Raw genomic sequence first — 27,758 nt, forward strand, 5'->3', positions numbered from 1 at the left:
TGTTTGTTAGAAAATGCATGGGTAGAGTACAAATGTACAGGATTTAAATCAGAGCCCTCATCACCAAACGTGTGCTAGAAACCTCGCAATGGAGAGACTGAGTCCCAGTCTGACTCAATGGCAAACTCTTCTCTGCCATTTCATACACAATAACTTTTTTCTCTACAGAAACGTTGTAACCTGTTCTTGTTCTGCCATTCTCTATAGAATACCACCTGGTTAGTTATGTCAGAATAAAACTCTGATTTGTATTATGATCCAATTAGCCCAATTCATTTCTACATCAGTGCATCTACTCCATCTGATCCAAGACAGCTATACCAAAGAAAAACTGTAGCAACATAGTGGCAAATCATTTCTGATAAAAAGGATAAATTAGCTTTACATCAAAGTAATTTAAATTAGCAAGCCAGAAATCTGCATTTCACTAAATGATTTTAATCTTGGTTTGCATTTGCACTTTGGTTTTCTTTTCCCTGAAGAAAATCAGGTTTTCACTGGTGTGTAACCATCCAACGTGATTATTACAACTAAATATAATCCCTTACGCTGTGCCACGGTTTGTTTTATTCTGCAGGAGGTGTGCGGTTCCTGTACAAATCTGCATCTCTTAGCATCTATTTACTCCCTCGGCTCTTATTTACTAAGCAAGCAGTTTGCTTTTCTGCTTAGGATTTGCTTCAGACTGGTTTTGTTTGGCCGCTCAGGTTTGTGAGGGCTCTGCCCTTCCAAGCTTCAGAGCAAGGATGGCCCGTGCTTCTCCCCTGCCCTGTCCGGCGCCAGGCGAGCTGGGGAGTGGGAGGAAGGGGCCATGGGCCAGCAGTGGGTGCCTCCTGGAGCAGCGGGCACCCAGAGCTGGGAAGGCAACGCTCCCTCCACCTCTCCCGCCGGGGCCGGTGGGTGCTCTCCGGAGCCCGTTCTGTCCTGGTGGCGCGTCCGGTGGCTGCTGCCTGTCCGGGCGCTCGGCCGCGACGGCCAGTGCAGGCAGCTTAAGCGTTCTTTCTTAAATTTTGTTTGCGTAACTGAACTTGATGGGTTACATCCAGCTCGGCCTGAAACGATGGTGTGGGGTTTTTTTTTTTTTAATTTCACATATAATTTTATAGGATTATTCCCACAGTAGCATCAGGTGTTTAACTTAGTTTCATTTTAAACTCCAATTTGAGAAGCCTCACTGGTGCCGGCGCTGCCCGACACTTACACCCGATGCCTGCCGGTCGCAGGCAGGGCCCTTTTTACGCCCCCTCGGCCCGAATGCCTCCTGCCCCCCTTGTTGGAGGCGCATCCAAGCCGGCACTGAGGGGCGAAGGCGGCACCCCTGCCCGCCCCGGGGCGGCGGGCACGGCAGCCTTACGCACGCCTGCGAGGAAGCTGTGGGCGGGCGTGAGGCGACTTATGAAGCCGAGCGCCTGCCTGTCGCCCGGCCTTCCCCCCGCGCCCCGGCGGCCCTGCGGCAGGAGCCGGGCGCCCATGGCCCGGCGCTGAGCCCCCGGCCTCCTCCCTGCCTCAGGGCCGCTCGCCCAGGGAAGCCACAGGTACCCTGGGGCACCGGGGAGGGAAGCGGGTTGGGGTGGGCTTGTGCTCGTGGTTTTCTGGGGCAGCAGCAGGCAGGAAGGAGAGGGGTGCGGTGGCGGGTGCCGTGGCTCCCCAGGCACTGTTCCCCTAACCGTGTCCCCCTCTCCTCCCGGCCCAGGACCTACAGGAAGATGGCGTGCCTGCCCGTCGCTCCACCAGTGCTGGCCTTGAGGACGTGGCTGGGGCTCGGGCTCTTCGTGCTGCTCTGCCTTAGTTTTGGTAAGCAGGAGCGGCCAGCGTGGGAGCACGGGAGGGGACGTGCTGGGCCCGAGCGGGCGGCCGTGCCCGCCTGACGGGCTTTGGGGGACGGCGGCCCCCAGCACACTCATTCTGGTGTCTTCTGCTAGGGCTGAGGCTGGGCCAGGATTTGGGGGTGGCTGGTTCTGCTAACCGTGGTGGTGAGCACTTGAGGACCTGTGAGCTCTTGGCTCCCCGGGACAGTCTTGCCGGGCTGCCATCTCCCAGAGGGGTAAGGTGGTCATCCATCCCAGTCAGGGTGAGAGCAAGGAGGGCACTTTTGGGACAGCTGATGGCCAGAGCAAGCACATGGCCCCTTGGGCTTCAGCTTCGGTGGGGGGCTGGTTTCTGCAGTTTTTTGGATGGCTGAATGTGAGTGCATGGTGGAGAAGACAGGGCAGGGCGGTTGGTCGGAGGGCTCTCTGCCGCCCAGGCAGCACAGCACACAGTGAGTGCTTTCTGCCGCAACACAAGTCCCTGTCGGAGAACTGCAAGGGCTGACCCCCGTCCTTCTCCAAGGAGCTGTTGCAAAGCTCACTGAAGTCCACAGGTCACTCCTGATCTCAAGAGGCTTGGGGTGAGTCTTCTCAGCTGTGTGAAATCTTAACCATGAAACCACACAAAACTCACTCCTGAGCTGGGGTACGTTGTGGATGCAAAATATGTTGTGCTTACTGGCAATTTTAGTGTTTTATTGCAGCTAACAATACTCTGGAGCAAACCCAGGCTGAACCAAGGCTTTGATTAAAAATTAAGTGATGCAAAATTAGGAGTTTTTCATGCTGATGTTGTGAAACTGGGAGATATTTGATGTTAAGTTTCATTCTGAGTTTCAGTCTCAGAATCTTAAAGCAAAATTCAGAGAATTTAATAGGGATTGAGTCACAGAGTTCTTTTGTAAAGAAAGCAACCACCTCAAATGCCGCTCATGTTCTCCCGTACTCCTTCCCCTACCTCTGCACTTACGAAGCACGTGTCAAGCACAGATGTATTTTGCCTGTCCTGCAATGGGCAACCAATCTGTCATGTGCAGAACTGTTTCTCTTTCCATACTGTAAGAGCTTGTGGTGTGTTATTAATGTAATTATGAGCATGTGGTCATTAGCCAGTCATGTAGTTTCTCTAAAAAGGATGCTGATTCCAAGACCAAAGATGGGCAATACTTGGATATATGGTCTGATGCATGCTAATATCCAGTACTAGAAATAGGAGTTTGATAGTAGAAAACTAGGTGTTCCTGTAGTTGTACTTTTTTATACAGCTTACTGAGGGAATGATAGTTTTTTCTGCTTTCCATCTCTCCACGTGTTTCTTTAGGACCCTGCTTGTAACTTTCAAATCCCCTGCCCAGTTTCAACCAAGGCAGAGCTGGCAGAGATGTGGCATCCTTGCCCACTGTGTGGATGCCCCTGGCTAGCCACGGGCAGCACCCGAACAGCTGGAGCCCGCACTGCCTCTCCTCATGCCCAGCCGACAGAAAGGGCAGGAGGGAGCTGCAAGGGGGCTGTAAGGAGCACGGTGCCACGGTGAGGGCTTTGGGAATGGGCTGAGAGCTGTGGGGAGAGGTGCCTGGGCTGGGAGACACAAGGCACAAAACCATATGCCAGCAGGGTTTGGTCATCCTGTTGCTGAGAAGACTGACTGACTTCAAATCTCATCAATTACAAAATTCTGGGGTTTAATTCTGCAAGAGGCGGAGTGGAAAAAAAGCTTTTTTTAAAAGTCTTATATCAGCTTTTGGGGCATAATTGTTAGATGCTTGCCACAGAACAAGTCTGTGAAAGTCCTGGTGCCTCAGGACTGATGAGGACAGAACGTCTGATGCACTTTTTTTCGCTCTCTGTATGCATGTGTACCCACCCTGCCACCTTTCTCTCCAAAAAAAAAGGTATTCCTATGTTAGTGACCCTTGAAAATACCTGCCACAGTACCCACAAACAAGTGGTTTTAAAAGCTTTACAGGGACTTGTAGGTGATACCTTCCCTAAGTCACCCACAGGGACCACAAGGACCAACTTCTGACCTTGTCGTGGCAAAATGGTGAAGCTCAGAAAGGGAGTCTGCCACGGCCCTGCCAGTGGCTTCCCACGCGTTGTTAAGTGAGTCACCAAGGCCCCAGCATTTACAGAACTGACCCCATGTGGGACTGGTCATGACCACATCAAGGCACAGCCAAAGCTAGCACCCAGAGCCTGTGGCTACATCTTGTATCCTTGGGCTTAGCCCTGGTGCTTGCACACCTCCACGCCGTAGCGCTCTGAAAGGTCAAGTAGCATGCTAGGATGAAAGCAGGTGCTCTCCGTATGCCCTTCATGACTGAAATAGCAACATAGGGAATCCCAGGACAAATTTTTACATCATAGCAGAAGGCGGCTTTGAGACAATCTTAACTAAAAAGGATGATTTGAAGGTTGCATTTCATAGGAAATAGTGTACGCCCAAGCTACGTAGCTACATTTGTTTCGCCATTGAATTTTGCTACTCTGGGGCTCATCTGAGGTGACCCACTGAAATGCCAGTGTAATTTAGAGCTGCTTCTGAGATGTTATCTGCTGCTGGAGACACTGATGTGCACGAACACCCTGCTGTCTCAGCACAGTGGAAAAGTGGCAGAACAGCCTTGATTACAGCCTTGATTACAGCACAAACTTATTTATTTACAGTCTGAATGCATTGCCGGTATCCTCATAGAGTTGTTTTTCTCCTGCCGTTGCACCTTCACACCTACCTGTGAACATCAGGATGTTCTCCGTCCCGGTTTGTTGTATTAGGAAGACGTTGCTAGAAGTCACCCAGTATGGCCGTTCCCTGCCTTGTGTGCAAATGTGGCGTAGGCACTGATTGCAGGGCCCCAGTTTTTGTCCATGGAGTATTCCTTTTAGGCTTCCGTGGAGTTTTTTCATCGGACTGGGGACCATCTAGTTCTTGGTTTCTTCCCAGTGGTGAAATTTTTTGGGAAGTTTTGAGGAAAATCCCTACAGTTATTGGAGAGTCGGGAGTGGGGGGGAATATCCACTTCCCTCCACGTTGCGAGCGAGCGCTGGCTCACAAGTAACTCACTCTGGGAATCCCCTCTCGCATGTTACTGCCAATAAAGGGCTCGGAATGGAGCTGGGTTGAGCGGGTTGTGAATGAGAAAGATTCCCTGTTTCATGGCCACCCCCAAATACTGAAGTGTCTAGCAATGAGCTTTAGATGCTTTGTGTCTAATTTCTGTGCCTAGGGCTATGCCTAGGGCAGATTCCACGGCGGAGATGGCAGAAATTTTTCTTTACATACCAGATTTGCCCACTTGATCACTGGATGCAAATTGAGTTTCTGTATTATTGCTGTTGCTGCCTTCAGCTGTTTTTAAATTTCTCTTTTTGGATGAGTTTCTGTCTCTTCCTGTTCCAGATGTGCAGAAAAGAAATGCCTTTGGTTCAAAAACAAGACCAGTGGAACCAAGGAACTCTGTTGTCTGTCTGTCTACCCAGAGTGAAACCTGGTGTAACAGTTTGTCTGGAGAAACAGAAACCCAGCTAAAGGTCCCTGCTTTTGCTTATAGACTCTGTTTTACTTCTTCTGTTGTATTGTGGTTTTTTTTTTAAATGAAAGAGTTCTTTAGAAAAAACACAGAAAATTGAACATAGAGAAGCTATGTTCTTACACAGTCACAGTCACAATACATTATATGTCTGCATAGTGAGTTTGTAAAGCCACCGGTTGAACATTCCTTTCACACACATCGTGTCCTTTTTCCGGTTAGATCAGAACGAACCCAGATAATTCCGGTGAGCTCACATCACTCTGAGGGCAACAGCTTTTTTGCATTTCTTGGATCACTGAGACATTTGTAACCTTTTTGCAATGTGACTGTCAGACATTCCTGCATTTAAACATGCAAAGTTTGGGGCTGAAGTTTTTACACTCTGTGGTAGGTTACCAGTAAAAGTTGCCACCCTGTATGCCCTCACACCTTTCCTGCTCGTTGCTGCCTGAATTCTGAGTTACAAGCGTGGTTTGATTGGCGTAATTAAACTGACATAAATGAAGGCTGCCACTGATGGAGTAATCCCCCTGCCTCACCTGTGATGAGTTAGTTTTTGTGGGGGTCAGCCCACTCTCTTCAGTGCCAGTTTGCTTTTACATTCGACACTGTATACCCTGGAGGGGGATGCAGACAGGCTGCACAGCTGAGGGGCCAAACAGGCCATTGCCACCAAAAGGTGCAATCCTGCTCCTCTCTCCTCTGCTTCTGGCTACATGATCCTCCTCTCCTTTGTACTAGTTCTGGTACATGCCTGATCCCTGGATGATCTAATTTGCCTTCCAGCTTAGCAGAAAGTTTCTTTTTTTTCCCTTGTTTTACACCGATGTGGCATATTGAACCAGCCTCTGGAGAGCCCCGCAAGGAAAACAGTGGGAGCACGTGGGGTTGGAAGGGAAAGGGGAGCCAGATCCCCTCTGCTCATGTGGGGAAGGCCGCACAAGTGTGAGATCAATGCCAGTTTGTCATCTGGCCCCGAGGTCGTGCCAGGCTGGAGGAAATTTTCCACATACAGAGAAACTCTCCTTCTTCTCAGACGTGTTTTCAACTACAAGCACTGTGCACATGTAGATGTGGTATTTTTCATGAGGTGGCAAGGCAAATGTGCTGAACGCAGTGAAGTCTGTCTGCTTGGCAAAAGGAGGCTGGTTTTATTTTTAAATAGATGAACTTTATGTTTAATTGTAGCTGTTCCATCCCCTTGGAGGCACATCACCATTGGGAGTCTCAGGAGGTCATTTGAGAATATGTTAATCTTTCCCAGTGTGGAAATGCCACAGGCTTTGCTTCTGCTTTTGCACTGTTATGCTTTTAAATATCATTGGTCCCAGGGGACTCCCTGGCTGAAAATAAAAGTGCTGACTGCTGGCTAATGGTGCCATCTCTAGCTATACTGCGCTCAAAAGATGTTCACCTTTTGGCGAGCCCAGAATACTACTGTATCATATAAAAAGTTGCTAGAAAAGACCATGGAGGCAAGTCTGTCTGTGCACTGCTGCTCTCGCCGTATCAGGTACCCTCCAGTGTAGTTTTAAATGCCCGCAGACAAGGATTTCATCCCTGTGCCGGGGTGAGTGCTTCAGTCTGAACAGACCTCGCTGTCAGACACGGCTTCCTACCAGCTGAGAGAGCCCTTCCCCGTGCCGCCCTGCCCTGCGAGGCTCCTGGCCGGTGCCTCCGGCAGCCCCTGCCCACATCTCTCATTTCAATCCCTCTGTGGCTTTTGTAGCTTTCAGACACCTCTGGACTTCTTTGGTCTTTTTTCCCTAGTCATCCTTCAGTTAATTACCGTTCGCCGTGCTGCACTCTTATATAGGACTGTTTCATCTCTCCTCCTGCCAGTTGTCCGCAGCTGCCGGGTTATTGTCAAGGTTGTCGCCCGCAGAGCGTTCGTGAGTTAGTGCCTGAGCAGGGACCAGGTTTTTATAAAAGATAAAGGCTGGCAGGCCTGTAGCATTGTTAGCTGCACTGGTAAATATTGCTGTGGTTGTGGGCAAATACTTTACATGCAAAAAAAAAAAAAAAAAAAAAACTTGTAATTTTTCCAATTTTGAGTGGGCTTATGTGAGAGGTATCATCATTCTTCATTTTCCTTGTTACTGCGCACTTTCACCTTCTATTAGTTTCAAGAGTAGACTGGCTACTTGGGGAGCACATGAGGCAGTGAGATTTAGCAAGCACCAAGGAAAACTAGGGCCTTAAGCAGTGGGGAAGACCTCAACTTCAAAAGCTGTGCTGCAAGGACATCGGTATGCATGGCAGTGGAGGAATTAGGAAAATGATGTGAGAACATCTTCAGCTGGGAGATAAATATAGAGGAAGTGCAAAATGAACCAGTCAGCAAGGGACAGAGTCTGCAGGGGAAAAAATTAACAAATTTATTTTTGTCTTTGTGTGTGACAAATCTCCCCCAAAGGCCTGTCTTACACAACCGCCACATCTAGTTTCTGCCCCGAAACTGGGAAATCATAAGCGTGATGAGCCAGTTGCAGGAATTTGATCTCGAAAGGAACTTAAATATGCAAATCCTCTGAGGACATCCAGATTTAATGTTCCCTCTGCCCTTTTTTATTCTAGTGGTGTCACCTACTCCATGTGCTGGGAAGGGAGTAAGGGGGAAGGTTCAGAAAGACTCTTCCCTTCTCTCCTTTCCCGAAGTCAAAGACGTTCTTCTGTCACCATTGCCAGTATCCCTGCCGGTGTCCCTGCCGGTATGCAGCACAGGAGATGAGAAAGCCCTCCTTCCTCTGCTCCCCAAGCAACACCCATCTGGAGGGCTCTGCAGCAAAAGGGAAGACCTTAAGATACGATAGTCTCCACCCCCAAGTACTCTGGCATCTCATCTCCAGCTCCTTGCTTGAATCGAACCTCCTGGCTAGTGCCAGGATTAGAAATTTGCCAACTGACTTGCAAAGAGTTGCGATCTTACTCGAGTTATAAACAAAGCGGACTGGACATACCCAGGCGGTGGGCTTGTCCCAGCGGGGCAGTGGTGACTCAGACAGCAGGAGATCTTTATCTCAAGAAGTACCAAAACATGAGCTGGGCATGGCAGGAGCAAGAGGGTACCGGCTGGCTGGTGCTGCCCCAGGACTGCAGCGAGGCCCTTTACCAAAGCATTTCAGGTCCCCTCTCATATTCTCAGTTGCTAATTGCAGATCATGGAACTTTTTTGTGATTAATGGAGTTTTCTTCCCTTCGAAGCCAGGATTTTGACAGAGCCGTGACTCAGTAACAGCACTTCCTTTCATTCCCCGTCTGGCTGGGTTGCCTTGCTGGCTTTCATGGCAAAAAGGCCATCGGGGGGCATGAAATCTGCTTTCTGGTGAGCAGCAATTAAGACTGGAGAAAGCAGAGCATTCAGTCTGCGACCCACAAAGGAAACCATAGTCAGAGGGAGGGCTTCAGCGGGAGTAGTGTGTGTCTAAGAAACTGGGACCACATCAGACACCAGCAAGTGTTGAGAGCACCCTGTGAACCGCTCTAAAATGAGTGTTACCTACAGTACATCACTGCTTATCAAAGTATGCTCAGGGAGACAAATAAGATTGATAATTTCATTTTTCATCAATAGGGACTCAAGTGGACACAATTCTGGAAAAAAGTTGGAATTAGTGTGCATCCCTAAAGATGGGCTGTCTTTCTGTCTATAGATGGAGGATGTCCTCTGGTTTTCACAGCCACTTCATGATTTCAAGGATTTCTTCACTAAAGGCTTTGCACGTGAAACAAAACAGCATTGTCACCTTTGGAAGAAGGGGCAGGCAACTCAAGAAAAGTACAAGGATCTGCTTAGGTCATGCAGAGAGAAAATTTAAAAAGGCAAAAGCCCAGCTAGAACTCAATCTGGCCACAGTCATAAGGGATAATAAAAAATGCTTTTACAAATATATTAACAACAAAAAGAGAGCCGAGGAGAATCTCCATCCTTTATTGGATGTGGGGGGAAACATTGTTGCCAAGGATGAGGACAAGGCTGAGGTACTTAATGCCTTCTTTGCCTCAGTCTTTAATAGCCAGATCAAGTATCCTCAGGGTATTCATCCCTCTGAGCTGGAAGATGGGGATGGAGAGCACAATAAACTCTCCACAATCCAGGAGGAAACAGTTAAGGACCTGCTATGCCACCTGGATGCCCACAAGTCTATGGGGCCTGATGGGATTCACCCAAGAGTACTGAGGGAGCTGGCAGAGGAGCTTGCCAAGCCACTCCCCATCATTTATCAGCAGCTCTGGTTAACAGGGGAGGTCCCAGACAACTGGAAGCTTGCCATCGTGACGCCCATCTACAAGAAAGGCCAGAAGGAGGATCCAGTGAAATACAGGCCTCAGTACCAGGGAAGATTATGGAGAGGTTCATCTTGAGGGCGCTCACAGGGCATGTGCAGGACAACCAAGGGATTAGGCCCAGCCAGCATGTGTTCATGAAAGGCAGATCCTGCTTGACCAACCTGATCTCCTTCTATGACCAGGTGACCCACCTAGTAGATGAAGGAAAGACTATGGATGTTGTCTACCTGGACTTTAGTAAAGCCTTTGACAGCGTCTCCCACAGCATTCTCCTGGAGAAACTGGTGACTTGTGGCTTAGACAGGTGTACTCTTCACTGGGTAAAGAACAGGCTGGATGCCTGAACCCAGAGAGTTGTGGTGAATGGCGTTAAATCCGGCTGGCGGCCGGTCACAAGCGGTGTTCCCCAGGGCTCGGTTCTGGGGCCGATCTTGTTCAATATCTTTATTGATGATCTGGATGAGAGGATCGAGTGCTCCCTCAGTAAGTTTGCAGATGACACCAAGTTGGGTGGGAGTGTTGATCTGCTCAAGGGTAGGAAGGTTCTGCAGAGGGATCTGGACAGGCTGGATCAATGGGCCGAGGTCAGTTGTATGAGGTTTAATAGGGCCAAGTGCCGGGTCCTGCACTTGGGTCACAACAACCCCATGCAATGCTACAGGCTTGGGGAGGAGTGGCTGGAGAATTGCCCTGCAGAAAAACACCTGGGGGTGCTGGTTGACAGCCGGCTGAACATGAGCCGGCAGTGTGCCCAGGTGGCCAAGAAGGCCAACAGCATCCTGGCCTGTATCAGAAATAGTGTGGCCAGCAGGAGTAGGGAAGTGATTGTGCCCCTGTACTCGGCACTGGTGAGGCCACACCTCGAATACTGTGTTCAGTTTTGGGCCCCTCACTACAAGAAGGACATTGAGTTGCTGGAGAGAGTCTAGAGAAGGGCAACAAAACTGGTGAGGGATCTAGAGCACAAGTCTTATGAGGAGCGGCTGAGGGAACTGGGGTTGTTCAGTCTGGAGAAGAGGAGGCTGAGGGGAAACTTTATCGCTCTCTACAACTACCTGAAAGGGGGTTGTGGCGACAAGGGTGTTGGTCTCTTCTCCCAAGTAACTAGCAATAGGACGAGAGGAAATGGCCTCAAGTTGCGCCAGAGGAGGTTTAGACTAGATATCAGGAAAAATTTCTCTACTGAGAGAGTGGTCAAGCATTGGAACAGGCTTCCCAGGGAAGTGGTGGAGTCACCATCACTGGAAGTGTTCAGAAAATGTGTAGATGTGGCACTTTGGGACATGGTTTAGTGGGCATGGTGGTGTTGGGTAGATGGTTGGACTTGATCATCTCAAAGGTCTTTTCCAACCTTAATGATTCTGTGATTAGAATGGAACGAAGGCTGCTGAAGGAGTCAGGCACAGGGATATTACAATCGTTGCCAAATTACGCAGCAGAGATCTGGGTAAAGCAAGGTTACTGTTTTGTTTAGGAGGAATGTGGCAATGTGCAGATGGGAAGTGCATAAAGCCACTTAAGGGCTTCCATGCCCTTGCTAGAATGCTCCAAGCAGGGCACCCCAGCAATGACATCATAAACTAGGATTTACGCTCAGCAAGTTTGCAGATGACACCAATCTGAGTGGTGCAGTTGACACACCTGAGGGACGGGATGCTATCCATAGGGATCTGGGCAAGCTCAAGGAATGGGCCCATGTGAACCTCATGAGTTTCAACACAGCCAAGCGCAGGGTCCCTCTCCTGGGTGAGTACAGGTATCAGTACAGGTTGGGGGATGAAGGGATTGAGAGCAGCCCTGCCGAGAAGGACTTGGGGGTACTGGTGGATGAAAAGCTGGACATGAGGTAGCAATGTGCACTTGCAGCCCAGAAGGCCAACCGTCTCCTGGGCTGCATCAAAAGCAGCGTGGCCAGCAGGTCGAGGGAGGGGATTCTGCCCCTCTACTCCGCTCTGGTGAGACCCCACCTGGAGTCCTGCATCCAGCTCTGGAGCCCTCAGCACAGGAAAGACATGGACCTGTTGGAGTGGGCCCAGAGGAGGGCCACAAAAATGATCAGAGGGCTGGAATACCTCTGCTGTGAGGACAGGCTGAGACAATTGGAGTTGTTCAGCGTGGAGAAGAGAAGTCTCTGGGGAGACCTCATGGCAGCCTTCCAGTACTTCAAGGGGGCTTGAAAGAAAGGTGGGGACAGACATTTTAGCAGGGCCTGTAGCGACAGGACAAGGGGTAATGGTTTTAAACTAAAAGAGGGCAGATTTAGACTAGATAGAAGGAAATGTTTCAAAATGAGGGTGGTGAAACCCTGGCACAGATTACCCAGAGAGGTGGTAGATGCCCCATCCCTGGAAACATTCCAGGTCAGGCTGGACGGGGCTCTGAGCAACCTGATCTAGTTGCAGATGTCCCTGCTCATTGCAGGGGAGTTGGACTAGATGACCTTTAAAGGTCCCTTCCAACGCAAACCATTCTACGATTCTATGATTCTAATCCCATCAGTTAATGGCCACGGGCATGCTTGACTAGCGTGAGTGGGTACAGGGAAGTGAGACTGAGTGGAATTGCTGCCAAATGAAGTGTGTCACTGTTTTTCTTTGGGATGCCTTCTGTTCTGCTCCTCTCTCTCACTGCATTTGGGATGAGTAAGGGAACATGACCTCACAAGAGGTCACCGTGACATGAGCGAAGCAAACTGGCTTTGCAGCTGCTTTACTTTGCCAGAGCAGCCCAGAGCAGCTGAAAGGCAGCAGCAGGCCTGTGGTTTGTGACCAGAGGGTTGGGCTTGGGATTGTGCAAGGGGAAAGGACCACTCCTCCTCTCTCTGTGTGCCGAGACCTCCTTTTGCGTGCCTCTACTTGCTGAAGTGGAGTCTGGGTAGACGAAGCCTAGGCGGCTTGCCAGGCACTTCTGCCTGGGTTAATACACTGTCACGGCCTCCCTAAAGAGGATGGCCAGCAGGGCCTGCCAGTTCTACTCTTCTCTGTTTCATCCCGTCTTTCTCCTTGCACAGGGTCTTTACAGCAAAACGCAGAGGAAGGCAGTGTTTTTATTCACTGCTGAAATGTCACAACGACTCCACATAGGAGCCATCTGGGCACCTAATGGGGTCATCTTCTGTGATCAGTGCATTCACGGGAGTCTGTCACAACACTGATTTAAATACAAAGCATTTCTTCACATATTCCAGTGTAGCACAGGATGTTTGCTGAATTTTAACTCCATGGAAAGCTTTGGAAGAATCTGTTTCCTCACTGGTAAAATCACCTGGGATAGCAAAAAGACCAAGGGGGAATATCTAATCCTTTAAAGACTCAGCTTTTCAAAATGTCTCGATTTTTCAACTGATTATCTGTCTTGCTGAGAAATAGCTGTAAAATACTGTGGTGTCCTCCAAGGATAAACCCTGCAAGTTTGGAGTGAATGTGCTATTCACAGAAAATGAGGGGCCTGAGCTGCAGAATTACCCAGAGACTGTTGAGCGTGATTCCTGCACTGACCCCAGGGGATGGCTGCCAGGAGAAAGCCACAGCTCCATGAGACATGTTTTCCTCAGCTAGCCTAGCCCCAGTTACCAGAAGTGCCCTTGCCTTGCCACAGCATGATGTGCACCTCCTCCCAGAGCTGCCCCAAGTCCCTTTTTCCAGCCCACGCACAGGCAGAGGACAGGAAAGGTGTCGGCACCCTGGCAGAGCAGCAGTACCAGGTGCATGGTCCTAAGCAAAGTCACTGATGCCAATAATTTAAGAGTAGAGAGACCAGCTGCTTCTGCAAAGATAAGTAGGGAACCATGTGGGAAAAAAGCAACGTAAGGCTGTTTTGACCTTCCGGGTTTTGGAGGGCCACCAGCAATTTGCCTGAGAGCTTTTTGCAGGAGTATCTGCAAAAAGATACTCCAGTTGAAAAAATGTGTAGATGCACTCTCTTACCCGCTGCTTACACAGGGGCAAAGGACTGCAGGCCCACCGAGAATGACCTTCCCCTTCACGTGCGTTGCTTTGTGGGTTGTGTGCAAAGCGAGGTAACACAAGGTGAGACCTGAAAAAGGCAAAGCAGTTCAGAAGGGCAGAGAAATGGGGAATGGAGGGGAAAGAGAACAGCTTTGGGGTCTCTGTTCACCAGGAGTGATCTGAAGGTTTCAAACAGTTCAATGCTGCTTCTCTAGAGCGTTGCCTGGTCTTTTACTGGCTTTTACAGTCAAATGCCTCTGCAGAACTTCTGTCCCAGAGGCAACCTGCTCTCCCATACTGCCTGACTGCACGTGTGGTCAGGATAACCAAGCTCTCTATGGTTGGGGAATTTCTGAAACACGGCTTGGGCAAGGAGTGAAGGCGATAGGGATACGGGCTCAACGGTTCTTCTGCTTGCTGACTCTCGGAGCAAAGAAGAAAGGCCAGTCTTCCTCTATGCTCACCTTTCTCTTCAATTAGCCCTGCCATATGGTGCATCTGCAGCACAGGCACAGTTTGAATGAAATATGTTTTTCTGCACTGGGAAGAGAAAGTCAGACCTTTCATCGGTTCAGCATTGCCACACGCCACGGGCTTCCGGTGATGGAGTGACATGTGTGCACAACTGGGGAGCAGGTGGGCTTCAGGGGGCGTGGGGAAGAGGAGGGATCTTTTTTTTTCTAGAAAAGTCATTAAAAATTATTTCCATGGTGGATACCGCCCCCACAGCCTGGTTATGGAGAGCATTCAGCACAGAAATGGGACAGAACTGAATTTTTCATTTTTGCTTTGCAGTTCACCTTTGAAGTGAAAGGGGACTTTTGTGGGGCTGAATGACTCTTCATGGACTTTGGTTCCTTCGGGCTTGCAGCATTCAGGTTGCAGTTTCAAGGGTGCAGAGCCTTTTAAGGGTAGATGTGACATCAGCAGGAGTTTCCAGCTCCTGCACATGTACTGACGAGAAGGTTTTTGTTCTCCTTTTGGTTGCAAAGGAGACTTTTAGGGGCAAGGTGCGGAGAACGTCATGCAACTCATGATGCGATGTCACCCTGACATTTACTGTACGCCTACTCTTCCCCTATTTCTGCAAAAGAAAATAGAAAATTGTCTTTATCAGGCTCCAAAATCCCAAAGTTTGACTGGCTGCTCTTGTGAGTCTCTCTAGAAATAGTAAGACCTGAACTGTGAGAAGAAGCGAAGATATGGTTGAGGGAAAAATGCACACACACACAAATGCATGCAGACACACAGGAGGAGGAACTTCAAGAATCACAGCCTGAAGTGCGTTTAAGGTGAACAGAAGGAAACGCTTTTTCACACAGCATGTAATCAAACTGTGCAACTCATCATCAAAGGATGTTGTGGAAGCCAAAAATATATGTGCATTCCGGAAGGGGCAAGAACTCTTCCTGAAGGGTAGCAGCAGTGATTAAACTGCTGATCTCAAGAAACCCCTAAATTCCTGGCTGCCAAAGGTTGGCAGGGTATGGCAGTTCTTATCCCGTGTGATGTGGAAGAACTAGTTTTTCTACCATTTTGCTACTGGTTGCTGGCTGACACAGGTCAGCGGGCTGAGTGGGCTCCTGGTCTGCCCCAGCCTGGTTGCTCAGAGTCTGCCATGCATTATAAGGGGAAGTACAGGTAGTGGGGGGAAGAAAACTGAGTTTGAATCTTTCCCTTTGGAAGACCAATGAAGTGGCTGAGTGAAGGGAAACCAGTTAAATGAGAAGTTGCTCATTTAATTACGTATTCTATTTTATTTAATTAATAGTAAAGCATTCCATAGTGTTGCCAGGACTTCCCCAGCATTTTTCAGTGTGTCTCCTACAGATTTGATGTAGTGTGCAAGTGGGACAGGAGTAGGTGTGCCGCAGGGGAGGGGGTTGAAAGCTTATTTCATGTTCTGTCCCGGGCTCTCTGTCTGGGCTTAACTTCAGCAAGTGGCCCCTGATGCTGCCCCAAGATCCGGCTGTGCGGGAACACTGGCTGAGCATCTGCTCATCCCCCTCCAGCACCAGCAGCTGGAGGATTGTGAAGCCCGTCATGAGGGTGTGCTGCTGGGCACAGGTCAGCACGCTGGGGGTCTCGCTGCCAGCTGTGTGACAGCATCCCAAGGGTCTGTGAGTCAGCGCTGAGCAAATGAGCCCTGGCGGGCAGCAAGCTTGTGGCTGTTTTGGACGCTTCAGCTGAATCTGAATGTCACAGCATCCCAGTCACAGCCTGAGCACTGCTCTGTGCCTGTGTACAGCGTGGCTGCGGTTGGGCATTAGCTATGACAATAATGCATGAGCCAGCACCAGCCAGACTTTGCTGGGGGTGGGTGGCAGTTCTTAGGTTCAGCTTTGTCAAGCGTTCAGTTCACACTTCAGGCAGAGGCTTTGCACGCAGGGTCTCGCCTCCGCCGACGGGTGATGCTGCACTCTCCCCATCAGTGACACACCACCTGGCCAGGACTTTCACGCTTTCTCTCTCAGACATGTTTACTGAGGTCTGTTCTGCAGGGAAGGAAGAAGGAATTTGAATCTTCTCTGACCTGAGCCCAGCTATTTCCTTGTTTTTCTGCTCACAGTCAATGGAGTGCAACAGATTGGCAGCCCTCTTCCACTACTGGAGATGTGTGCTAAGGTAGTAAGGCTGAGGTGAGCAGGGCAAACATAAAGCAACCCAACCTTCTGGGCTAACAAAGCAAGGGTGCGCAGGGATCAGCATCACCCTGAAGGTTGCACAAACCCAGGCAAAAGCCCAACCATCTGCCCTGGCCTTGGTGCAGCACAGGACCATGCATCAGTACTGGGTCACTCTTCCAGCAACAGCGGGAGCTCGTGGCTAGGCTGCTCCCTCGCGTGTCAGGTCCTGGCCCCTGCGAGCGCCTGCCCAGCGGAAAGCGGAAGGAGAGTGGGAAAGCAGGACTGATCACGGAAGCAGAGTGCATAAAAGTCGTGGTGCGAAGCAGGGGGATTACTGCTAACCGGATCAAAGTTGTACCTAATTTCCCCCTGCAAGGGTCTCAGCTTGTTATTGTAAGCTCATGGCTGGATACTAGGTACAGCACCAACACGGTTGCTGGGCAGGAGCTGGGGAATGCCCGTGCTGGTTTGCAAGTAATCCAAAGGGAGGTCCATGGGCGTTTGCAAATATAAATTTGTTTTAGCTAGACTAGGCAAAATTGTTCATTTGCTTGTACTAGGAGGCAGCGTGGCTGCAACCTTCGTTTAGCACTGTAGGGCTGCTTCTAGCTTCTGGGATTTTGAAAGGTTTGGGGTTTTTTTCTTTTACCAACAAAAACCTTCCAAAAAACCCCCAACCCCCCAAACTAATAGTCCACTGTGGCCCTGTTTGGCATGCAGGGAACCCACCAGAGGGTAACGCAGACTTTCCAAACACTGGGCTCTGAAAAGGGAGAGCAGAGGAGATAACAGTTTGGGCATGTATGTTTTTATCCCTTTAGATGAATAATGGCAATTCTTTACCCTGAGGTATCGTTTCTTTTAAGGGGCCAGAAAAATTTCTGTTCAGGCAGGTAACTCTCCTGCCTTTGCCCTCAGTAATCCCTGCAGAAATCATTGTATGCCCGCCAGCTCAGGATCCTCATGTAAAAGGCTTCCCCTCAGTGCAGAGCTGTAGTAAACAGCTCGGTGGGTGATGAGGTACATCATTAGTGGGTGCAGACAGGGCTGAAAGAGGTGAGTTGTATGCAGCAGGTCCTGGCACAAGGCTATACCACTGTCTCACTGACTTTTGTTTGCCCCCCACCTACAGGCCATGCACTGGAGAAGAAAGTAGTCAAAAGCAAAGTGGGGGAAAAAGTCGTCCTGCCTTGTTGCCATGAAATTCCCAGTTCGGAAAGCCTACATAATTACCGGGTCTACTGGCAGAAGAACACCACAGACGTAGTGCTTGCCTATGCAGAGGGGAAGATGATCTTCGAGCACAAGAGGTACAAGACCCGGGCAAAGATGAACACCAGGAACCTCACCCTGTGGATCTCCCCTGTGGAAATCCTGGACAATGGCCCTTACCAGTGTGTAGTTCAGCACCTCAGATTTTTGCAGAACTCAGTTGTTGTGTGCGATGAGCCTGTCACCCTCTTTGTTACAGGTAGGTGGATTGCCTCCCAACACCTGAGGCTTTCTGGTGCCAACCTCTGGGGGTAAGAGACGCTCCTCCAAGCTTTAGTCATAGTGTAGCAGATAGATAGATAGACTTTCATCAGAAAGGCCAAAAGAGTGCTGAAAGGTGTGTTAAGGCCCCTGTATTTCCATTCTAGCATCCTCCCTCCTTACCTTTCCAAAGCTACCACAGGTACCGAAAATTTGCCTTTCCCACCACCAGCCCACCATCCTCCCCTTGATGCAAGGACCTCCCCTCTTCTGGGGCAAGGACCCCTCCCAGGACACCTGCCCAGGTACCACTGCTGGTGGGTACCCTAGGCCACCTCTGCCCCCCGCTGTCTTTTGGGCAAAGCAGAGCCCAAGGCCTTGGTGTCCTTGGAAGCGTCCAAGCCGAAAGTGGAATGGAGTGGGATTGCTTCTCTGTGGCCACAGCCGTATCTCAGCTCTGCATCCAACCCCTTGGGAGCCAAGGCTCTCCGGGGGGCTGGCCAGCACTGCAGCTCCACAACCTAAGGCTGAACTCAGCTGGACATTTGAGGCTTTTGACCTTAAAGAAACAACTCTATTTCCTTTGCTCAAAACAAATCTGAATCTTTTCTTGGAGGCTACAAAAAGTTCCATTGACATTATTTTCCATTTCCACCACTGTTTTTGTGGCAGTTGGTTTCAACCAAAGGCAGACATACTGGTAACTTTATATTATAAATATATAGATACCTTTGAATATCTTTAGCAGCAGAGAGTTCCAGGAGTCTTCCAGACAAGGCAATGAATGAGCATTCCCCATCAGGAATGAGATCTATAAGCAAAAAAAAAAAAGCTCCTGAGGTTTGGCCATTGCCTGCCTGTCTGAGGGCATGGTGCAAGGAGACAAATTTAGTGATCTTTCTGGGAACTGATATGAAAAAAAGGGAAGTGCGCTGCCAGCACCCTCTCTAGCCGTGAGGCCCGAGGAGTTACTTGCATGAAAAATGTGAAACAACAGATCTATTTTCCTCCCCACAATACTCCAGTTTCTTTCCTTCCAGAAATCCCCTTGCTGTCTTAACAGGACAGTTGTAATAATTGTGGTAGACTTCTGCCCCCTTTGGAAAAGTGGGATCAGTTATTGTGGGGACCAGCAAAGGGAAAGCTCGCCTTGCCTCTGCTGGATACCCTGAGAGAGGCAGAAAGCTGTTACTCCCTGGTGATTGATCAGGGAGCCCCGGTGAAGCCAGCTGGGACTTTCCAGACTGGATGTCAATGCCGTATTGCTCAGTAGATAGTGGGCCTGAAAGGAAATCCAGGTTTCTCCTTGTCTGCCACTGGTCATTCGTGTAATGTTGAGCAAGTTTCTTTCACTAGTTACTTGGTAGCCTAGACCATGGGTTCGTGGTCAGAAGCTGCGGAAGATGAGTTCCGACTGCAAGGCTGTCTGCCTTATCCCGGCAGTCATGTGGTCAAATGGTGAGTCAGACAGGGAGCAACTGCAGACAAAACCTTAGCTGCTCCAAAAAGGGTCATTTTGCAGTGAGTTGAGCAAGCTGCTGCAGCTCTCTGCCTGGCCTTGCCATGGCTGGGGCCAGCACCTGAGGGGCCGGGCAGGCTGCGGACCTACACCTGGCAGGGGTGGGAGGGAGAATATGGTCCCTTTGGCAGTAGTGGTGTTCGTGTGACTTATGCCCACCAGGAAGCCACACACTGAGTTTCTTTTCCTGACTAGTGCCTCTCTTGCTGAAGATGTGGTCTCACAGACATTTTTCCAGTGGGAGAGTTGCCTTAAATAGTTCTTTTGCCACCCCTGGCCTCCTCCTCCTCACTCTGGACTATTTATTGCAACCTGTGGGCATCCTCAGTTGTACCAATGCAACTGTTTACACTAACACAGTGAACCAGATAGATAGATTGGAAAAGGGAAGCAGGCTAACAAGGACACCACCCTTCTTCTCCTTCTTCACTCACGCTAATCCTCTCATCCATTTCACCATGCAGCCTCACAAACGCTTACAGCAATACATCTGACCAGGCAGGAAGGCATGGAACAAGCTGTGTGGGTGGGAAACCTCTGAAAACTGTCTTTGGCAATGAGAAAAAAGTCCAGGGAGAACATGGTCTGAAAGGACCTGCATAGTGCTACACATTTTTGCAATGACTAGTATTACTTGGCCTTGCTCTTAGCTGGGCCTTCCGGAGGGGCTCTCATGAGAAAATGTAATTCAGTCTCTTGCTGGCCACCCTGGCTGAGAGACCAACATGCGACTCAGCTCCTCTCCCAGCAGAGATGGACCCTCTTTGAGCTTCTGACTGGGAAAGGACTAATGAGGGAAGGAAAAGGAAATATTCTACCATTGCCTGTAGTACAGATTTTTATTCAGTCCCATATTTTTCCTACCTCTCTTATGATTCCTTCTGTTGTTCTACAAACTACTGTATGTAGATGGAGAGGTGGGGCCATGAAGTCTGTGTACTGCCCAGGGAGAGGAAGCAAAGGCCAAGGCCGTATCCAGTAAAGGCTGTGGGGAGGATGCTAAGGCACAGGAAAGGCCAAACAGATGATGATAGAGGAAGACTGCCCTGTGGGGAAGTCTTTGCTTTGACTGTGGGTGATCAGGACTGCAGCCCTCACTGTAATCTGACAGAATGGTAACTAAATCTTTCTTGCTTCAGCTGACTTCAGTAAGCCGAACATAACAGCAGAAGTATCCGCTAATTCTTGTGAATCAACTGAGATGGTGGTAACATGTTCTTCTCATGGAGGTTTCCCCAAACCCAAAATCTCTGGAGTCGTCAACAATGTGTCCGTGGTATGGAATGCCAGCTGGGTGTCCGAGTCCAGCCTCAGCCCATACAACGTCACTGGCAAACTGTTGCTCAACGTGACCAAAGACATCAGCATCACTTGCTCCGTTGAATACAATGGCTTTGCCAAGTCCACCAGTTTGCTTCTGAGTAGGTGTTGTTAATAGTTTGTGTTACAAAACCATTTTGTTGAATTTGCTGGGGTGCCTCTTTGAGAAAGCGGTAGATCTTGTGTACCTGTTCATGCAAGGATGACCCAATGATCCCGCCTGTGAGCTGCACACCAAAATATTTCAAAGGCTGTAAGACAGCAGGGGTGGGACAGGAGAGTTATGACAGTAACTGACAAGCAGAGACAGCTCTGTCTTCCTGCTTCTCTACTGTGAGCCACAGCTGGGCTGAGGGCAACTGGATCCCGTTGTGATCTGGTGATGTCAGCCTTGGTGGCTCCCACAGGTTGGGGCTGCCACCTTTCTGTGCCCCTGCACGGTCTTGCTGCCATTTGCATGACATAGACCTGGTATTCGAATGGAGGGACTTGAGAAATATGTGTGCCATAAAAGCCACAGTTTGCACTTAAAAAGAATTTCCTCATTTAACAAGCATGTTTGTTCCTGCTTCAGTGACAGGAACTGCCAGCTGGGGTCTAGACAAAATTCTGCTTTCATACACATATTTAATATAGGGTTAACTCTTACGGGAAAAAAAATTGATGACTGTGCATGGCTTAAAAGTGATAATATAATAGATAAATCAGTGCTTTGAAAAGCTTGGGGCACAAGTGGAAACAAGTGGAAGGCAGCACACTACAGTCCAGATGTTTTGCAGTAGAAGGGAATTTGCAAGAAAATTCTTCAAGCTAAAAGGATTTTTTAAAATGTTGTTACCAAAAAAGTATTCTGAAATGTCTCTGGGTCTGATGTTTTCACTGTAGAGATAAGGGCACCTTCAAGGGAAGCTAGAAAAGCGCTGTTTTTCCTAGGGAATCGTACCTTATTCATCAAGGTACCTTATTCACCAGTCTTTCTTATTGAAATCAAAGGGGCTCATAAGAAGAGGTGCCATTCAGCTTCAGGATGAATGCTAGAAACTAGTGCTTTATGAATTTTGGTTATTGCTGGAAGTAGTGCATAATGTCCCGAGAGGTGCATAATTACCTAGAGGTAATGGAAGAAGGTTATGAATATCATACCACACAGAAAAGGAGAGCAACAACAAAAAAGTAATAATAGTAATACACTGTTGTCACACAGTTTCTCAGAGGAGGGTGCAATCAACAGTGACAACAGCAGTCACAAAACTCCCACTTTTTGATTTTTAAGATGTGGAGCCAGTCTCATTTTGGTGTGATGGAAATGGTCCTCCAAACAGGTCTTTCACTAACACAGAGTTCCAGACAGAATACAGCCTCTGGTGAACATAGGAAGCAAACCCTACAGTGGAGGGGAAGATTGTACGCAGATCAGGCTAGTGTCTTAGAACTTGAATGTTGCTTAATTGTGCCAGATGCAAATGATGAAAATACGAAGACCTATGAACATGCACCTGTCTGTCCCTCCTCCTGTACTGTACAAGAACAGCCCAATATCTGCTCTAATGTCCATGTGGCACAACGGTCTTCTCCAGTGGTGAAAAGCCAAAGGCTCCAGATCCACTGAAACTGAACTCTGACACAACACTCTTTTCCTGCCAGGCAGAAAAAAGTTTATTCTAGTCTATTTATTGCATCATTCCCCATCACCTGCAAATTCAGAGGGAAAAAAATTAGGCATAAATCTGGTGAAAATAATAAGAAAAACTGCAGAGCACCTTTGAGAATGGAAGTTTTCTAGATATGGACTCAGAATTGTCCACCAAGCCTAACCAGTTTCTTTAAAAACAGCTTATGTGTTTTTAAATATTGCCTGTCTCAGTCCTGTTCTGGACAAAGATCCAGCATTTCAGATTCTGTGGATGTGTTAAAAATTTCATCACATAGCAAATGTGGGAGAATGGAAGAACTTTAGGTGCCAGCTTTGTCTGTTTGTTTATTGCATAGGTAAATTTTCAGGCTGAATATCAGAGTTAGAATTTGGCCAGAACCACCAAAATTCATGTATCTGCTCTTACATGAAAATGCCAATATTTTGTTGGGCCCTTTATTTATGTTTTATTTCTCCTGTCTCAGAAAAAACAAATGACTGCATTGTCCCTACTGTGCCTCCACCTTATAATGTCATTACTGCTTCAAGTATCATCATTATCATCTTCCTTTTGGCTATCAGCCTAGCAGCAAGATACCTTCCAAGGCATGGTAAGTGTAGCTACTTTTTCAAGAAACAGCCTCTTACTGATTATGGAGTTTCTATGTAAAATACACATTTATAGAAACTATATTGACACACTGGGTATTTTTGTACCTTCTTCTCATTTCCTTTTCTTTTTTTTTTTCATGCAGCATCTACTGCCACAAAATCTAAGTCCAGCTCAGGACTTTCCTACATTTTGTGCACAAGCAGCACTAGGGTTAAGGATTGCGAGTGAAAGGGTAATGGGGAGTTTTGACAGCAGATCAGAATATTTCCAAAATCAGGGGTATGCAGAATTGAAGAGATTCACAAAGGTCCATTTTTATGTATTAAGATGCTTGAAGATGCCAAGAATCTTGGTGATCATGATAGATACAGGTGACCACTGACAGTTTCAAAATGGGATCTTTCTACACACCCTACTTAGACAATCCCTCAGAAAAGTCCCAGAGCCAAAGTTACAAAGACATACAGCGCGAGGGCCACAGAAAGGACTTAAGCATAGCAATGTCCCACTTTTAGGAGAACCCCAGTGGAAGAGATGGATTTGTCTTCTTTGTGTGGCCAAAAATTACACAGGTGAGGTGCCTTGTCCCACCCTATGAAGTCTTCAGTAACTCCAGACATGTCTCCAGGAGTTTGTCAATGGCAAAGGGGACCTCAAGCATCTCAGGGTTAGTTGGCAGCTGAATAGATTTATTTTTTTTTGTGGCTCAAAAAAATCTTATCTGTTAGCTGTTGCTCCTAATCATGTCTAAGCTGACCTAGACAGAAAAGCCCCTGAAGGTGTGGGTAGACATCTAACAGATTTATAAAGGCAACTAGATATCCAGCCAGTATTGAAAGTCAACAGCTGTAGATGTCCTATCCATGCCCTGTTAGCAGCTTTGAAAAGCAGTCCTGGAGAAAGACTGCAGGCCTTGCAACGTGTTATAAATATCACCCAGTCAAGCTCTGTTGGGCCACTGGGGAAGTCAAGTCTGGAGACAAGAATTACACACTGAGAACGGTTTATGTTCAGCCCACTTAAACCAGACGCCACCAGCCTGAGCATCTCAGCTCATCACGGTTGCAGTGGTATCCCCCGTTGGAAAGAGGTTATTTGCTAGGTAGCAGGGACTCATTTCATTTAGGGACACTTGTAAGTTTGTCATGTTTCCATCTTCTTCTACCTCTGTTTCAACTTCAGACAAGTTCACTCCCAAGTCAGAGGTGTAGAGGTAGCATTACTATTTTTCTTTTTCCCTCCACACCAACCACATCCCTTCAAAAACCAATGTGACCACTGAGTCAGGCTGGGCTAATTTTCTTTTTGGTGCTCTATCACAAAGAAAGTAAGCTTCTGGAAGGCAGTGACCCTTGGCTATACCTGTGTACCTCCTCATTTTCCACTCATGTGCCCCTGTGACACCAGTGTTCTCCCCTGCTCTTCCCCAAGGCTGTGTCAATGGGAAAGCAGCAAGCAAGTGGAAACCAAGAAAATCACAGCTGATCACAGCCTGTGCTGTTAGCTGTATGGATAATGTACTTCTAATTAGAGGAGAAAATGAACTGGAAGATTTGGCTCTAAACAAATACAGGCTGGAAATTAAAAGGTTCCTTACCATTAAATTCGTAAGATTCTGGAGCATTCTGAGATAGCCTTTTATATAGAAACCAAATTGCTCTTAAATTAGATGTAAAAAGCATACCAATGTGGTAGAATGTGATCACCTGCAACAGCATGGGACATGGCTGCATAAACTGGAATTTCCTTTTCAGTTCCATTTTCCTAAGTGCACAGGGGCAAATGTCCTAATTAGCCAAGTCAGGTGGTGCTATTTTGGACAGCCACTTTCCAGAGCAGGCATATACTCTAAGAAACTAGCCAGAGATTCAATCCAACTTCCCAGTTTGTACAGTTGTCACATTTCAGTGCTGCTGTGCATTGCCACCTGTCTGGGAAGGGAATTATCTGTCCTAAGAGTGCTTCCTGCTGGTGTTGCTACAAGTAACCTTTCAAGAGCTATTGTGGGAGCTCAGAATAGGTCTGAGAGTACCTCTCTTGTTCTGGCGTATGGAAAGCTGAGTTGGGAGCTGCCTTGATGCTAAGAGTGGTTTTGGAGCTCAGGAAGCCATGCTTCAAAGTACTGAAGTGTGGGAGAGAAGAATAGAAAGAAACAGCAAAACAGAAATAAGAGTTCTCAGATGTGTGATTGTGGTGGTGACCAAAACATGTAGATGCTTTGTTGAGGTTCACAACCCCCTACTTTGAGGACCTCACAGCCTAACTTGCTTATTTTTACGGTGATTTAAGAATGGAAACTCTCTAGATTTTTTTTTTCTGGCTCTTCAATTAATTTAACACAAAGCACCAAGGTTAAACCAAGATTAGAGGTCACTTAAAGAATAGCTTAGGATCCATGTCGTAAAGTTTGTGCAAGTACATTTTGCTGTAACAGTACATAGAGATCCAGCTTGAATTATTAAAACAATAGTCATTCATCGATGCTGAGATACTAAGGGGACCTGTTTAATCTGAACACCTTTTAAAGCACTGAAAGAGTTGGTTGGCTGGTTCTAACACTGGCATTCTTTCACTTGCTTGGTAAACTGCATTTAGTGACATGTAACTTTTGCCATTATTTCCCTTCTGACCTTATCACAGCATGCAGCAACCTCTCTTTGTGCCAGGTTGAGGTCATAGACCTGTCATAATGAGACGTGTTTCATCCATATGACACTATATAGATAACATTTATATATAACAGGGCTTTCTATTGGATCAGACTAAGGTATGGGCCAGCCATATTCAGATGTACTGCAGGGATGAGTCCTGCCAAGGAAAAATAGAAGTAATTAGACTGAAAAGTTTTCTTTCTCTTTAATTTCTTCTCTCCTGTCTCCCCACTCTCACATCTTTGCTGAAGAAGACATTTGGATTGAGCACTTTCTTCTGGAATTCCAAATACTAATGAGTGATCTTCTTTTTCAGTCTGTTCTCACTGTTGTAAGCCTCAGGATTCAGTGGAAGAGGGTTTGAAAGAATGTACGAAGCCACCTGTGAGCTCTAAAGTGACATCTGAAACATCATCTGTATGACCAGATTGCATTTGCAGGTAGTTTTCTTCACCATTCTTCTCTTGGCAAAATAGCTTCTCAAATATTGTTAGATTCTCATGCGATGTTAGCTCACAAAACCATGTATGGCTTTTAATATGGGTTCGTGCTGTCCTTTATGGTAAATAAAAGCAGTAGGGCCCTATCACCAACTCAGACACATGGTGTTTCCCAGTCGGGTAACTAGAGGACTGATGCTCATGTTCCTTGTGGGCCATTGCTTTGTTTGGAATATTTCAAATTTCTAGGAATGAATCCATTTAAAAACATCAGCGGACCAGATTTCCTGGGCTGCTAAGCTGTTTTGTCTATAGAATGGGTCCTGCATGGATGGCATGAGCCACAGGCCTGATCTGATACATGAACATGGGAACAACACTGATGATAGAAATACGGATTGACCAAATGGTGGTGAGGGAGAGGTGAACAACAAGAGAATGACTAAGTAAGATTAGCAATGCCAGTCCACTTCTGAGACATCTCCATTCCCTTCAGCGGCTGGAGGAATGGTGAAGGAAAAGCTTCCCCTCTAAGACTTGCCTAGGAAACACTCATATTTTAAAAGGAGTTACTTTTGATAATGAGACGTTGTGAAGGATGGGCTGGGGAAAAGTCTGGCTTACCAAGCCTTTATGACTACAAAGCATTATATTCATTTTGGCTTGAAAGCTCAGCTGTGTTCAGGGCTGCGTCCTCCAAAAAGATGTTTTTCAAGTCAAGAGACTTAAGGAAAGATTAGCAGCCAACTGTTCTTATTCGCATCATTATCCAGGTGACTGCATTTCCTGCTCTCACCACAGCATACTGACTTGCCAGGGTAATGCCAAAGAGTAACAGTTGTAGAGTCCTAGAAGTCATGAATTTGTTGCACTGTGCATTGCAGTAATCTAAAAGCTTAACATTTTTGAGATGGAAAGGAGGGGAAACTATCATTCACGCCGCTCGTTTCATTTCCAAACTCATGTTTTCCTCTGGGGAAGGCCCTGTCTGGAACAGATATTAGAGCCTTGGTTAGCATGAATTCTGGGGGATTTTGTGATGGGAGTGGCAGGAGTTCACCTACTGAATAAATCCATTCTGCCACATTCCTCTTTTGTTTTACAAAAAGTTTTACAGGCTTTTTCTGTAAGTAAATGGCTGGTGTTTCCCAACGCCAGTGCCTACGAATGGCTGCTCTCTGTGGACAGGTATGGAAGCTGTGCATTAGGACGATGGATTGCTTCCTTAGTGGCTGACTGTCATCTCGTAACTGTGCGATGCGCTGAGCCATGTCCTATTGCTGCTTAAATAGGGTAGTGCATTCGTTAGTCATCCTCGCATTGCAGAGGGATGCCACCTCTGTATGGTCCAGAGGTTTTCACAGTAAGCATTGAGCCAGTCTGCAGCTGTCTAGCTCTGAACAGCTCTGCCTGTACTCTAACAGGAGCCCTCTTGTGGAGGGCTAACGCAGGTGATCCTGGTTTGTCTCGGCTCCGCAACATTCTGGTTTACGTTTAGGATTAAGAAGCGGGAGAAAAAATCAGTCAAATCTTTTCTTCATGTCCTTCAGGTTTCTTATCCTGTGTGTTCCGCACTGCAGTCCCCACTGTTCGTTGTACAGCAATGCTTATTGCGTTGACCCTTTGGCTCTCTGAAAGGGGATGACAGCAGTAGAAAACTCTTCTCAAGAAGACTGACAACATAATCCTGTGTGAATGAATACAAAACCCCACTCATGCCACAGAAGCTGTGGGGCGGTCTCGTTACAACGGGGTTGCTGGAATTCCAATGGGGAGGACCCTTCATGTTCCTGCAACAGGGCAGAAGAAAGCCGGCAGCGTTGTGCTGCTCCAGCATACCAGTTCAAGAGTTCGGGATCCTCTGGCTTTGATGGTGCCTCTATGAAAATCAAGGGGCCTGCAGA

General features: G+C 47.8%; 1 protein-coding gene across 1 annotated transcript; it reads left to right on the plus strand.

Moving 5' to 3' along the window:
* The first annotated feature begins 523 nt into the window (after positions 1 to 523).
* Positions 524 to 25,982, plus strand: CD80 (CD80 molecule). The gene is made up of 5 exons (XM_082010127.1): positions 524 to 1,794; positions 17,338 to 17,676; positions 20,337 to 20,618; positions 22,636 to 22,761; positions 25,731 to 25,982. Exons 1-5 carry the CDS (start codon positions 1,707 to 1,709, stop codon positions 25,835 to 25,837), a joined length of 942 nt encoding a protein of 313 aa, XP_081866253.1. The 5' UTR covers positions 524 to 1,706; the 3' UTR covers positions 25,838 to 25,982.
* The last annotated feature ends 1,776 nt before the right edge of the window (positions 25,983 to 27,758 follow it).

The sequence above is a fragment of the Phaethon aethereus genome (assembly GCF_964289735.1).
Source record: "Phaethon aethereus genome assembly, chromosome: 1".
Lineage (NCBI taxonomy): Eukaryota > Metazoa > Chordata > Aves > Phaethontiformes > Phaethontidae > Phaethon > Phaethon aethereus.

Coding starts and splice junctions, on each gene's coding strand:
- CD80 (XM_082010127.1), top strand. CDS start 1,707: ATGGCGTGCCTGCCCGTCGCTCCACCAGTGCTGGCCTTGAGGACGTGG. Junction 1,795..17,337: donor GCTGCTCTGCCTTAGTTTTG/GTAAGCAGGAGC, acceptor CCCCACCTACAG/GCCATGCACTGGAGAAGAAA. Junction 22,762..25,730: donor AAGATACCTTCCAAGGCATG/GTAAGTGTAGCT, acceptor CTTCTTTTTCAG/TCTGTTCTCACTGTTGTAAG.